The sequence below is a fragment of the Zootermopsis nevadensis genome, unplaced genomic scaffold (assembly GCF_977971745.1).
Source record: "Zootermopsis nevadensis isolate Lab colony 2312 unplaced genomic scaffold, Znev_1.0 Znev_ptg000010l, whole genome shotgun sequence".
Taxonomy (NCBI): Eukaryota; Metazoa; Arthropoda; class Insecta; order Blattodea; family Termopsidae; genus Zootermopsis; species Zootermopsis nevadensis.
In genome coordinates this window covers 15,345,372-15,360,345 of record NW_028259142.1, presented here as the reverse complement: position 1 = coordinate 15,360,345, position 14,974 = coordinate 15,345,372, and the positions used below count along the sequence as shown (strand labels likewise).

The 14,974-nt window shown below is 35.2% G+C and overlaps 3 protein-coding genes across 7 annotated transcripts in view; 2 read left to right on the top strand and 1 right to left on the bottom strand.

Moving 5' to 3' along the window:
* Nelf-E (negative elongation factor E) overlaps window positions 1-11,079 on the top strand; it is a 37,897-nt gene extending 26,818 nt beyond the window's left edge. The window contains exons 8-9 of the transcript XR_015534566.1: window positions 4,298-4,437; window positions 10,206-11,079. The gene's annotated coding sequence lies outside the window, so the exon portion shown is untranslated. The remainder of the gene's footprint in view (window positions 1-4,297; window positions 4,438-10,205) is intronic.
* LOC110830977 (protein SCAI) lies at window positions 1,447-13,307 on the bottom strand. 3 transcript variants are annotated; one of them, XM_022066435.2, is made up of 16 exons: window positions 13,163-13,259; window positions 12,817-12,929; window positions 12,448-12,543; window positions 12,257-12,343; window positions 11,864-11,962; window positions 10,808-10,904; window positions 10,276-10,433; window positions 9,679-9,772; window positions 8,620-8,739; window positions 7,205-7,385; window positions 6,260-6,346; window positions 6,077-6,167; window positions 5,835-5,989; window positions 5,247-5,417; window positions 4,317-4,417; window positions 1,447-3,993 (listed from the first exon to the last, which is right to left on the bottom strand). In XM_022066435.2, the coding sequence occupies exons 2-16, from the start codon at window positions 12,822-12,824 to the stop codon at window positions 3,850-3,852; spliced, it is 1,689 nt and encodes a 562-aa protein (XP_021922127.1). In that variant the 5' UTR covers window positions 12,825-12,929; window positions 13,163-13,259; the 3' UTR covers window positions 1,447-3,849. The 3 variants fall into 3 exon arrangements, with proteins under 3 accessions (XP_021922127.1, XP_021922125.1, XP_021922126.1); XM_022066433.2 differs by lacking the exon at window positions 12,817-12,929 and having other exon boundaries at window positions 13,163-13,307; XM_022066434.2 differs by lacking the exon at window positions 12,817-12,929 and having other exon boundaries at window positions 7,205-7,361; window positions 13,163-13,307.
* Ets65A (DNA-binding protein D-ETS-3) overlaps window positions 4,302-14,974 on the top strand; it is a 149,072-nt gene continuing 138,399 nt past the window's right edge. For all 3 annotated transcript variants that reach the window (XR_015534565.1, XM_087346598.1, XM_087346599.1), the window contains exon 1: window positions 4,302-4,437. The gene's annotated coding sequence lies outside the window, so the exon portion shown is untranslated. The remainder of the gene's footprint in view (window positions 4,438-14,974) is intronic.

Sequence of the window (14,974 nt, the reverse complement as noted above, 5' to 3'; positions counted from 1 at the left end):
AAGACAAAGCATAGAGACTGACACTTTAACTGATTTTCCATTTCCTAAAATAATTAATAAAGGCAGTATATAAAAATTAAGAATCTGCTTCATCAGCCATCACTTTCACCTGTCACCATTACCATTCCAGAGAAATGGAATCTGCATATTGGATGATCCAATTAATTTAAAATAGATTCAAACAGGTTGACAAAGTTGGGCAAATGGTATCGTAACAGATCGCTTCCCGGTGTAGAAAATAAAGAGGTATTGAGAAATATTTGTTCATGTAGTAAAATATTACTATCCTAAATTTAAATCAGTGGATTAGATTAAACCTTGAAGCACACATATGTGGTATAGATACAATTTATTTTAAGTTTCAAAACTGTGGATTGTCTGATATTTGATTGGAACAAAATAAACCCAATGAAATGTGGCACACTAATGGGGTAACTTTCAGTTTATTCTTTCTAATATTAAGATTGTCAGTAAGTCAAAACAATGGGACAGAACATGATTTCCATGTATACCAGAGACCCTGAATGAAAATGCTATTCACACACAAATGCATAATACTAATGTCCTCAATATGTGTAACAAAACAAAAAGTACTTTTATGATGACAAGGAACATGATTCAATTTAAAAACCACTCTCATAATTGCATTAAAGGGGTCTTGCTTGAGTACAAAGTGTTTTGCATGTATGGAATAAAAACTCATCTGTGTGTGTGTGTGTGTTTGAATGAGTCATGGTCCAGTAAGTTATGTTGATAATTTTTTGTAAGAAATTATAAGCACCACAAAGAATAATATAAAAATGTTCCTGCATGCTACTATAGAAATTTATCTTATGGTAAATATAAGTACAAGTAAAAACATGAATATGACATGAAACAAAATTAACAAATTCGCAATATAACTAAAGGTATGTAATAAAGAATTTTAAGTATCTGGGAACGTCACTTACAAACAGAAATGTGTTTCATGATGAAACAGGTAAATAAATAACTACCATCCTTTATACTTTCCAAAATACCAAAAAATAAGTTTAGCAGCTGTTTTGTATGTGTATGAAACATAATACCTTAGTTTGAGGGAAGACTGTGTTTGAAAACCAAGAAACTTTGTGATTTACACAGGCCATCTTGTACCGTTAGCGTGATGACATCTACAAGGCTGTAAGGCCTAGACATGTATGTAGGACAGGGGAGGCAAAGAATGCAAACAGAATTTTTGTGGGGGAAACCTCTTGAAAAAAGTCCACTTGGAAGATCAAGGAGATGACAATAAGAGGGATCTTTGGGAGATGGGATGTGGATGCAATGGCATAGTTTGGTATTTGAGGTGTTGAAACATTAGGGTTCTGCTATCAGTGTTTGCCATTCTGCCAGGAGGGACCGAGGAGAAACATGGAAAACAACAGCAGGGGAACTGTAGTAAGAAAAACTCTAATAACACAAAAATACAGGCAGGCAGTGGTAACAATAACGTCACAGTATAGTTTATTGTATTGTGATATTAATTTAATATCTCATACTCTTTTAACTTTTGTGAGTAATAAGCTACGCTTTCTGCACAATAGTCAATATTTTGTACATTTTTTGTTGTTGCAAACAAAGCAATTCTGTGATTGGAAAGACATAAAATAACAAATCTAATTACTTCACTAACAATAACAAAATTATAAAATATAACCAGTTCTTGCATTCATTAAATAAAAAATAATGTTATGTGTTACTGTAAAGTTTAAACTCCTATTCTGAAGTATAAAATGAACAAGAAGAAATTATTTACAGCCATCAACAGAACACTCAAATATGGACATGCATTGTTCTTGGCTGTGATTTGATAAAACAACACACTGATCATTTGGTTGATAGTACAGTGTTGTTAAATGTTTACAGTGTTTCCATCTTAAACCTCATAATAGGTACCTTAGGTCATGTTTCTGTTTCTAACCATTTCCGACACTACATTTAAATTACTTTCAAGGAATATTAAAATGAGAATTAACTAGGATCTCTCCAATACATTATTAAACTTACAATAATTATGAAAAAATAAGGTAAATATAAAGTATTCTTTCATTTAGTGACGAGACAGAAACATGCCTTGTTTCTTCTCATACCACCCTAAGAATGGTGTAAACATAATGTGACTAGTTTACTAAAGAGATTACTGTATCATTTATGTGATGACTAGAATAATACTGATCAGTAATACAGCACTAAAGTTATGGTTTTTATAAAAATTAAATATGAAATAGACAAGCATAAAAATAAATCAGCACATATATTGGTGCTGCTGTCAAGTGCTAACACAGTTTCATATCACAAGGTGAAACTAAGGTACTGGAACGTAACATTACATGGTAATGGTGACTGTGGTTCATACATGTAATAGTATATAGTGTAGATTTGATATGATTGTGAAAATGTTAATCATTCATCTTGTAACATTTTATAAAGCAAAGATTCATACTGCCATATGAAGTTGAGACTCTATATACAGATTCACCTAATGTTATGTACATGTATTGATGGTTTGTTCTCTTTTCCCTGAAGTGCAATAACAGAGACAACATGGTCTAAACTGCTCATAGTGGCTGACCAATGAAATTAAATAGTCCAACATGGAAGATGAATATCACAAAAAATCACACACAGGGTCACAGATTTGTTCCCACAAAAATCAAGAATACTGTTTCTTTTTATTTTGCCCCTAGATGGAACTGCTATGACAGGTATTCTGTCTTCCTGCATCTTACCAAATCCAAGCTGGTGTTTGTGTTGGCAATACGTATTTTATGGGCCCCTTTGCCTCACAGCCTGTGAACGATCCCACCTCTCTTGAGTTGGCAGTGGTTTTTGGAATCGATAACTTAACAATTATGTTGCAAGCTGTCACCTATGCGAAGCATCTAGCAGAACTTCTACTTAACAACACTGGTCACGTTGCGCCTAAGCCTTCCCCATGCAGCATGTAAAGCAAATGCCATCGTACACATTTCTCCATTAAAATTAATCTTAATTTATATTGTAATGATTTTAAAGCTATAAACTGGTTCAATTCAGGCAACTGTTTTATGTACCTTCTGATATCAAATCTTTTTCTTACATATATACTTCTAATATTCTGTAAAGAATATTTTTTGTTGATCACCCCTGATGGATCAAAATATCCTCCTTTTGCTCCAATGCTATTATTAGAAACAAGAAATGAACCATCTAGGTTGTTCTGCAGGACCAGTAACAAGTTACAATTGTTTAACACTGATTAGTATATGATTCTGAATAGTATGGACAAAGTAACTTATGCTCATGAATTGAGTGAACATATGCTGAGAAGAACTCCAGCATCTTCTGTGTCTGCATGCTCTGGTTATGTTAACTGACTAGGAATTGACACACTTCTTGGTGGTGGTGGTCATCTTCATTCAGAAGAAGTTGAGCTACTCCAAGAAGTATCGGCACAAGAATGGTACAAGCCAGTCGGCTGGTCCTCAACGTGAAAAAATTACAGTATCCAAAACAGCTGGATGGCATCTCAGTGATTCCAACTGTACCATGTGATTCAGAACTGTCGAGACTTGAGGTTGCTGTATTCAAAGCACTTCTGTGATGGATATTCCTAGTGTCATGAGATTCAAATTCTCCAGAACTTGTCTTCGTTTGTATTTTGAAAGTGCCACGGTATTGTGAAAGGAAAACTATCACCCCTATAGGTAATTCATAACTCCCTGATAATGTGACATTAGAGAAAATAATATTATCATCACTTACATGGCTATCAACAGAGCTCGGCTCAGTGAGAGACATGATACTGTTCCAAATGGTAGCAGCTGAACGACTGCCAGCAGCCGGCGATCAGTCCATCTCATTGGTATCCATGAAGTGATCACGCACATCAAGGTGTGATGCTAAGTCTAACACCAAATGTTGCAAGGCTGGGTGGTCCAGCAGGTCCCCATCAGGAAGAGGGGGTTGGCATCGTGGGCGGAAATGGCGACCCTGTAACAGCAAAAAATTGCTTTCCTGGTTTGCAGAAACAAATATCCAAATATAAACATTACATAAGAAATATTTCATGATTTCAGTCTTTCTGGACAGGATTATGGAACTGCAAAGACTAATGGAGTAGCAAATATTTATGTGTGACCTATCCCCAGCCACAAGAATTCAGTATTTGCTAACCCTACTTTGAGGCAAAATCACTTCATGGATATATGCAAACATGTACCTTTCTCATAAATGTTAAGAAATGCTACCAGTTTATTATTACACTGAAAGAAAATTTGTACAATGTTGTTCACAGATGACAGAATGTGACTTACCTTGAAGGATCGATGGAGGTGGAGGACCACATCACAAAACACATATCGCAAGAGCAGAAGCCTTAGAAAGTCGTCTCCAAAAAACTGAAGATAAGATGCATCTGCAACATCAATCAACAAAGTAAGTTCATTTTATTAATTGCTTCCAGTATATTTACTGAATGTATTAACTTTCTGACATTTAGAAAGTACTATTGTTCTTATGGCACCAGCATTGCAACATGTAAGAGGTTAATGCAGCTGAAGAGGTGCATACAGACTTCTAGTTATACACATGGCCAATGAAAGATGCTTCTTTAATGTTATTGCCAGCCTGCAGTTCTAGATTTGCTATCATGTGAAGAAATAGAAATACACAACTTCCCAGTAAATTACACTGCACAGACATTCCTTCCACTCAAACTGTGACCCACATATTTTCATGTTTCTTATGCTGAGTAATTGGCATTTGGAATTCAATTTGGAAATACAGCACATTTTGTTATAATGGTCAGGGCTTGAAAAATTATGCCAAGTCCTATTTGTCAAAAACAAAACTTTATTACTATCCCAAAGCCTTCGGAAACATAAAACATTATTTGTGACTGTAAAGAACAGTGCAAAGTTATTTTAAATCAGCTGTACTAATTTATGACAATAACTTCTAGTACCAGAAATAGGAAGAACTTGAAATATTTTGGAAGTGTCACTTTAGGAGAAGGACTGCAAAACTATAAAACAAAATTATATATTTATTGAAACATAATTCTTCCTTTTGTTATCGGATGTTGTTTGTTTTTCTTAGACAGTCTGTTAATTTCAATTACTATTGTGATTTTCTGCTGATTAGCTCATAAAACCAACTCGCCTCAGGTGAGGTGGTACCGTGTTCTTTAAGCCCTGATAATGGCATGTTTCATATCTGGTATGCTGCAAAAACATTGCACTCACCTATCCTGCACCGCGTGAACAGTCTGCTGGCCTCAGTAACAAATTTGTCGATAAAGGACTGACATCGCTCCCACAAATGAATGGGGATATTAAGGATATTGCAGATGAAGCAGAATGCTGTGAGTGGACTGTGTAGGAACAGTGTGAACAGACTGCCATTATGCTGCTGGTCTGAAACAGACAGTGATGCTGCATAACACCAAGGTCAAATCTATCTGTAACGAGGAATTACTACTGATAAATCGTTCTGTGCTTTTGTTGCAGTGGGAATTATTAATTTACTCTCCTTATTTTATAAGGAAAGACTGCTTTGTATCATATCTGTGTGGTCATTTGTCCTTTGAGAAATTGGCAACATTGGCTGATGCAATTTCTATGCAACATAAGCAAATGAAATTTTGTATGCAGATAAATCATACATATACCTACAAAATCCATATGAAACATTTTTATGTCAGCAATTATGAACATGGTGATGATAACAGTTCACTTTTAATGAATCTATATAAGAGTAGATTATGCACATAAATAGATCACAGAATTGCATAATCCTCATCATGACATATGCACCAAGAGTGTTGAGTCTACCTTGGAAGGCTGGAGGAATATCTTGAGGAGACATGAGAATCACCAAGGGCTGTCCAAAATAGCGTGGGACATGCTGAAATACAAAACTATTGTCCGAATCCACTATAATGAAAAATGGCTTCCGGGTGAAAGGGTACAGATCTCCAGGATACAGACTGCAACAAGAAACAAAACTATGCACATCACTGAAATTTTATACTGTCAGTTACCATCACAAGAACTGATCACTGTTTTCTGCTTACCAATGCATTTCCTTCAGCTGGATTGCCTTCTTGTTTGGATGGTCCAATTCCTTTTTACTGCTCGTCAAAACACCACCCAGGTCATAGCCCACTATTCAACACACAATAATTACATTCAAACTGTCGTTAATTAAAGAAAATATATTTATAACAAAAAATAAATAAGACTACTGATTTTCTTACTGTATTCAGGATGTTTCATGGTTGAGAAACATCCATCTGCAGAAATGTACATCATTAATGCTCCACTGGGAGGCAGTTCCTTAAACCCTGCAACAATGCAAAAACAAAAAAGGGGAGCTATGTTACAAGGGAGAAAAGCACAAATACAGAATGGGAAGTGAATATTGTGTTAAATAATAATTATTCATATTTCCCATTATGTAGCTGACACAAGGATCTCATCAACTGTGACATTTGGTTCATGTGGAATAAATAATACTGAAGTAAAGATATTTCAAAACGACTAATGGCCAATTTCTGCAGGAGCACATAGTTTGAATAACACTTGATCTGGCTCAGGAAAGAGTCTAGTTGTGGCTGTTGTGAACAAAGTATTGAACATTCACCTGAGCAAGTCTCTGCGCCACGATGTATATTTATTTAACTCAAATGCGGTTTAATAAAAGAGCTGAAACATGGACACACAAACAAGAATTTAAGCACTCTGCTGACTGCTGAGAAGAGATCCTCACTAGACCACAGAGAGAATGAGGAATAAGACTAAAAAGATGCAGGAATGGTGAACTAGTACAGAAAGCAAGGCAAAAGTAGTGTAGCCTTGGCTGATCACACAACAAATGTTAAGGATTTCCTACATGATCACCTCAATAATAAAAATTTGAGTTTTTACACTTTACACATTATATTTCTGTTGTCATAAAACCAAGGACTTGATATGTGACATTTGTAAGCCTGACTATGTTCAACAGCAGTAAAAGGGACAGAATATGTACTTTCATGAGATAAATTGTGAAAGTCAGATAAAGATATAAAATAAAAAGGGTTAGCACAATGTCAGATATGGAAAGAAAGACAAGATATTATGTTTGGGGAACACAAGCATGGTGAAAAGCGAGGTATAGACAAGAGGAAGGGTTCCATCTTGCTGGAAAGAGGATCACTCACCTGATGCTAAGAACACCATAATTTGACTGAAAGTCGGCTTGTACAGCAGGTACTTGTGTGGGTTCTCCCTCCTGATGGGGCGATCTCCATTCTCCTGACATGATGACACAAGTGGGTACATTCCCTTAGCCCCTCCTGATAAGGAATAACCCTTGTCCTGCAAACAACCAGGAGTCAACGCCTGGCCAAATAGCACTCCAGTGGCATTAAAACAAAACCTTAAGGATCATTCAGTATCTACACATAGCAGAGGAGCAGCCAGTCCCAATAAAAAATGAAGAAAATTGTAACTTCACATGCTACTGAGCCATCAATAAAGTGATGGGGTACACATTTTGCAGCCAAACTTCAATTTGAATTTCTCTGACCCCCATGACTTCCAATTTAAAGGCTAATTGGACTTATTTCTCAGGGTAAATGACCAATGGAATAAAAAAACTCCCTGAGAGCTGTATTTAGGGAGGGTTTATAGGTTAAACACCTCCCCCTCTTCTTAAATGTCAGGAATTACATTAAAAAAAGACCACATTTTAGATGCCACATACGCTTTGTGTAACACTTCTATAATAAACACAATATAGAAAACTATCTTCATCACTTCACTTTCTGTTTTGTTGTGACAATTTGATAGTTGTAATAGACCAACCTACAGTAACAGCTGATAAGGGGTTCAGTATTGAAGTGACTTGTGGATTTAATTAAATGGTTTGTGACAATGTTCTTCATTGTTTAAAATTCTTCCAAAGAAGGAAATGGAACAAAGTGGGATTTGTACTAAAAAGTGGAAAAATTATTGTACTTTTCAATCATCTGGGACAATAGAACTTTTCATGAAAAGAACAACAGTCTATTGCCTCATTAAAAACCAACAACTCAATCACACTAATGCAAGCAAAGCAAAGTACTATAAGGTGTTATAGGTCAGATGCTGCTTCTGCGTGCAGAACTGCCGCAGTTTTCACCTTCGGTACATCTTAATCCATAACACAGTGTGCTGCATTTTATGAAGTGTCCACTGCAGTGACCGAGTGTACTTTACTTCATCCAAATAATTCTCTCTTATCACATCTAAGAAGAATTGATTCAGACTTTGTGATATTATTATGAGAATTGTATTTACTCTAGACCCTACATTTTTTTAAACTTATGCAAAAGTTTCTGCATCTTTTCAAAACATTTGAAATGTGTTACTTCACAAGGTGTCACAACCCAGATGAACAATGAAAACCATTAAAATAAATGGAGGATCCTTGACAGCATTTATTAGCAACACAGTGAAAAGGCTAAGAAGTTGGAAGGATCAGTCATAAAATGAGGATATGACATGATGTAGATATGAATTTGAATTTCAGATTTGAACATGTAGACCTTTCAGTCTGCCATTTCTGATGAAGCAATACTGTAACAGTACTCACCAAAGGCACTCGACCTGGTGCAGGTGAAGCATCATAGATGTGGTTGAAATCATCCTGTGGCTCTCTCTCAAGAGTTTGGAGCATTCGGAACATGTCCATTGTCAATTCACTAAATTTTACCTGTGTTAGATTGGAAGAACAGATAGTTGATCAATTTACTGGATGTCAACACAAGGAGAAACACTGTTGGGCCAACATTATCATATGGGTCATAAATATCAGCTAAAATGTATTTCATGACAGAGACACCAGATTACACTTTGCTGAACTATAAAAGAAATGAAAATAAGACAGGTATATGAATATAACCAGTAACAGAGTTTATGCAATATTACTGAAAAAGCTACAAGGAAGTTATTCAAGAATCAGCTGTGACAGGATAAATCACTGTGCCGGAGAAAACTGCAATATCAAGTCTAAATGAGATCTCAGAAAAACGTCTAAAGAGATGGAATGAATTCTGCTTTATAAAGACTAACATGCAGTATGCCACAATATTAGTGGAACAAGAAATGGTATTATGAAGTGAGAAAATATGTTTAAATGGCCACCTCCAAGTTTGATGTGTAATAAACAATAAAACTGCTATACAATGAATGTATCCATTACCTAGAGAAATATTGATCATAATCAGATTTAATAGTTTTCATAAGAAGCAACAGTCTCCTTATCTTAATTTTTGGATGATAACTAAGAACACAAGGCTCAACAAATCATGATAACTTTTAGTGTGTGGATTACCTCTGTGGGAAAGAAACATTAAAATGTGTTGCTCTGAAGGTCTATAGGAAAAATAGTGCTGCACCCCAAAACAAAAACACAGTCTTTCAGAAGTATGGATATATATATATATATATATATATATATATATATATATATATATATATATAATTTCATATTATATTTTGTCTATCCAAAAATGGAGTCCTTGTTTTTCAGTTTTATTTCACTTTTTTCCTAAACATCACCATCAGCTTTAATTACTGAATGTACAAGAATTGTAACCACAGATTAGCCAGTTCAAAATGGCATGCATGTGACATCCTTGTCACATATTACCTGATCATTGCAACTGCCTATTATCAATATTTCTTGTAACGTCAAGTTCATCATAGGAGATTTCTCTACTGGAGGTGTTGTCAGTGGGCTGAGCCTGTAAACAAGTGCCATATGTGCAATTCTTTCCATTACTTAGATCATTTCAGTGCTTTTTTAAAAAAACAAAAAACATAAGTAACTAGCATTCTGTATAAGCTATTAAATATACAGTTATGTTTACTTGAAATTAACGGGTGCAAAGTAAGTCTTCTATTTCTAGACTAAAATGTCGGTGCTTTGTTGCATTGTTGGTTGGTTGGTAATCTTGCTTTTGAAAGTGTATGAATATGAGAACACTTTGCTGAAATGAAGGAAGATATGATAAATGGATGGTACTGAAAACAGGCAACAAAACAGAATATGTGTTAGTTTATTAAAAAAAGGCATTTTTCTGTTACAGCATGACTCAGTGACTAAGCAGAATTTCAATACTATATGCTTCTCTCTTGAAACTTTTTAAAACAATGTTTCTCATTTATTCCAATTAGCTCTAATGACAGCAATAAATAATCCAGGCAAGAGGGTTTAAAGCTAACAGAAAGTGATCAGTGAACTTACCTGTGTGACAGGACTATTGTATTGGAGTCTGCATGAAGGACACTGACTATTCCATCAGCCTTAATGAAGGATTTGATCTCTTCAAGGACAAGTGACCATTCTAACTGATCGTCAGGTTCATATGTGCTTGTATAATCCACTATTTGTTTATCTAATTCCTGCAATCCATAATTAATGAAGGCAAGATGTGATACGAAAATATACTCTCAACCAAGAAGACAGCCATCTTCATACATTTATGGTTGTTAAGAGGGATAATTAAGCAGGCTGGAATGTCAGCAATGCAGAATACTTGTTTATCACGAGAATCCAGTCTCAATCTCAATGACACTAGCCATACTGATACCAACATTTCTTTCTTGCTGGAAAATGAATTAGTCTAGAATTATTGCATTTGACAAATAGTATACTTTTCTACAAACTGGCTGGGGCTTGAGATGAAAAAGGAATCTAAGGAAGTAAGTCAATATATCAACATACAAGGACAACCCATTCAAAGCAAGACTGAAGCAGAAGTTTGAACACTACATACCATAACTAGATCTCTAACAAGTTTCATTTTCTTCAGCAACAAGCATACAACAATGAACCTTGCGTAGTATCGTAGCTTCTTCACCATCAGATCTGACCTGAAGATGAATAAAAATATTACAAAACTTAAAAGGTGCACATGAATAACAACTGAATATCATAAGTTTTTATAAAAAAAATAATGTATTACTGGATTTCTGGACTTATCAGTCATCTGGTATCCTGAAAATAACATGATCATGATGCTTATGAACATCTACTAAATATCATAAATTTGTCTAAAAAATTAATGTATTACTATATTTCTGGACTTTGTCCATCATACAATATTCTGATATGACACAATATTCTGGTAATTTGATAAATTTTCATCCTCAAGAGAAAATACCACACCTTTCATTTATTTTCTGTCTTAGATTTAGGTGTTTGTGGGTATTCACTCAATTCTTATTGTATATTTTTTTATTACTTCCTGTAGAAAAAACATAATTTCAGTGATTTATATAGCTTTAGCTGGATGTCAACAGTTGTCCAATGATTGAGATTAGCTCTTTCTAACAGACCCAAGTGAATTGGTACTCCTACCTTTTCTCCAGAGGTTCAAAATGCACCCAGTTTCTAAAATGTATCTTCAGTATACTAGATTACTAGAAACCTAGTAGTAATACTTCTACCATCATTAGAATCCTTTAGAATTGATTACAACTCAGTAATTAACAAAACCAGGAGGAGGGGGGGGGGGCGCTTGGATTTCAATAACCCAGCAACCACAGACAATTCAGAACGTATAATATGTATAATAAAAGACACATGCACAAGAACATATAACAAATTTCAGACTTTAATAGTTTTTCACTGTTTGAAGCACTTTATTGGTTTGAAACAAGGTGCTTTATTGTAATATTATAATAATTTGTTGACCAGATGAGCAACATCAATTAGCATGATCTTGTTCTACTGTATGAATTTAGAGTCTCATATGCTATATGAAAACTTTTAAAGGAAGTTAGAATCATGAGCTTTTTTCAGGATGTCTTGTTATAACAAGTTCCCTCACCTGTCTTCCTTGGATGCTCTAGAGTAATACGCTCTCCCTCGAATTGCAGCATAGAATGAATATGCTTCATTCAGATAGTTGGTTTCACTGGTACGAAGGCTGAAAAGAATAAATTTGTTAGCTCAGAAACTAAAACAACTGCCTGCTGCAGCATAATTCAAAATACAGATAATTCAAAGGTAAAGGGTTACCCATGTGACTAGAACTTAAGTAAATTGCAAAACAGTATATGTAAGTTTATAAATTATGTTGCAATGTTGTTGTAAAAACCTTTCTAAATGTCAGATAGGTCATAACATAAGGCATAGGTTTCTTCTGCAGCAAGCTTATGTAATTAAACTTCCCACCCATGGCAAAACTGACTTCCTGAACACAATTAGCCACTGCACTTACTAGTAATGGTAATACAGTTGTCCGATTTTAGATGCAATTTCTCCAATCTGCCACCTCTTCAATCCATATTTTGTGTCCAAAACTTGTCTGAAAATGAGTGCAGAAAATCATAATCCACTCTACATCCAATTCACCAATTTTTAGATCTTTTATTTACAATATCAGTATGGTTCCTAACACTACTAAATTACCTGTGCTGCTGCTGAAATTTCCATAGTTTTGTATAAATGTCAAAGGTTCTTCCAAAATATGCCTGCCACTGCTTGTGCCCGTACTGGGGCAAGTCCCTGGAAATTTGAATATGGGCCTCATGTGAGTATTAGTAATATCGTTAATTTAAATTGTTGATTATCAAGAAGGTAAGATTAGGACCCACACTGATGCTAATAGATTAAGTAAAACACCTGCATGCATTGAATTTTATTTTTAATGTAGTTTTCGCACGTACACATCTCCCAATACAAAATATGTGGGCGGGGGTGGGGCATGTGCTAAATCTATGGGAGGTAACTGACCCATGAAAATTTTACTGACATGTATTAATATTTCATTCAGTTTACCATATCATATTTTCGTCAACTTGAAAATAAGACACTTAAATGTGGGTTGAATGAAATAAAATTAACTTTTCATCCCGCCAGATAGTCCATGCAAACGACTCCTCTCACCAAACCTATAGGCACAAGATGCAACCCAAATTACGACAATGAACACACCGTAGCTACCTGCATATTCCACAAGCCAGTAATTATAAAAAACAACATGTAGCACATACAAAGAAACACTACAATTATTTTTCCAAATTCGTTCGCGAGTACGAACAACTAAGCATCATTCAGTCTGCAATGAGCATGAGGAGAATTTCACACCATTTGCCACCAATATGTAATGGATTTTTCCACTCACCTAAGGCCATTAAATAGCTGTTTTGATTTCTCTAACAAATGACAAAATTCAATCACAATCTTCTTATCACGGTCAGCCATGCCTGCCATAATGACCATTTCTCTGGTAGTGATTCATGAAGAATAAGAGGGGATATGAGTACTGTTGTTGCCATGTTTACGTAAATTCGTATGGTTTTATTGTTCTGATAATTTATTGCGATATGAATAATTTCAATATGGATTTACTGCTTTTATAGTACCTTAAATAGAAATTAATTGCAAAATCCTTACATATATGAGCAGTGAAATTTAACCAATTACTACATTTGACAACGTTGCGCAAATGCGCACAGTAGATCGCTGGCGCCGACAGAATAGGTCACATTGTGAACCCAGTCAGGTTTCATACTATACAAAAATATATAAGCATAGTTTACATTTTCAGAGAAAATGTTTCCATTGGGTCTGCCCATTAGGACGAAAGGTTCAAGTATTGATGTATTCGCGCCAGTTTTAGCAGACGACATTACGATGTCAAAAGATCCTAATAGTACACACATTTGTTGAAGAGATGGCGTAGATAATACATATGAATGCCAGTAGATGGCTATGCGATTGAAGACACACTGACATCTACCGGGTGCATAGAGTATCGCTGAAAATCTAGATTCTGTGTCTTTGACAATATTGAGAAGTTGTTACCGTTTCCCATTTTCTTTTTCGTCCGTTCTTTTATTATTATACGGCCTTATGTATGAGAGAGGTTATTATGAGTAAAGAATCAGTAAAGATGGTTTTTGCATTTCAGAGCACGCCTTGGCTAAACACGTGCCATCTGTTAAGTTTGAATGTATGGCAAACGAGACTCTCTGGTGTTGGACTTGTCTTAATGGCGGACGTTTGAAATTAAGGGCGTGTTTTGTGCTTCGTTTTGCTTGTGAAATTTAAGCATAACTCTATTGTCAGAGCTCTTTGTAACAGAATATGTGTCTTGTGCTTCTTCATTACTGCACAGCGTACACATAGGTGAGCTGATGATTCCAATTCTGTTAATAAAGTTAGCCAGATAATCTTGTTAATGTTGTGTCCAGAAGACTTGACTTGAACTACAAAGTCTCAACTTATTAGACTTATTAGAAACGCAGTCATTGGCTGTTAGATTCCAATTATTTGCCGCTTTAGATTTTATTTATAGCAATGATTTTAATCATATGAAGTTCCAAAATTATTGGTGTTTGTGTTGACGAGAGTGCCAGTAGCTTGATCACTGCATTTGGACCTGATACAACTTATTATTGTGTAGTATGTGTGTATGTAGTCATGCAGTTTCTCCAACGCAACTTAGGCTGGACCCAATAGCTCATACTTCTCGACACGTGCCGGTGGCTGGCTGGTTTCGGAGGTATTTAGCTTCTGTTGTCCCATCTAACATTTTACAAAGGATTCCTGAATTGCTATGGGCATTTATCTGTGGAAACTTTTTATATTGTATAAATTTATAATAATAAGTCCATTTTATTGTACTTTTGTGTTCTTGGGAGACTTGGTGGGACAACTAGACCAATAATTTTTTTGTTTGTTTTAGCATTTAAAAAAAGCCTTATAAACGGTTTCATGTTGTCTTTCCTAGATACTGTAGGCCTATTTAATCCAGTAATTATTTGTTGACAGTCTTAGGAAATGTTCATGGGGATATTTTACGTATATTCTTGGCGATTAATTTAAATGGTCTTGTTTCATTGTTCTGGTGGGGTGAAACTATATCTCAATAGATCTGCCGTCGCGAACCGGCCCATTGTCCATCCACCAGAAAATATATAAATGGTTATGG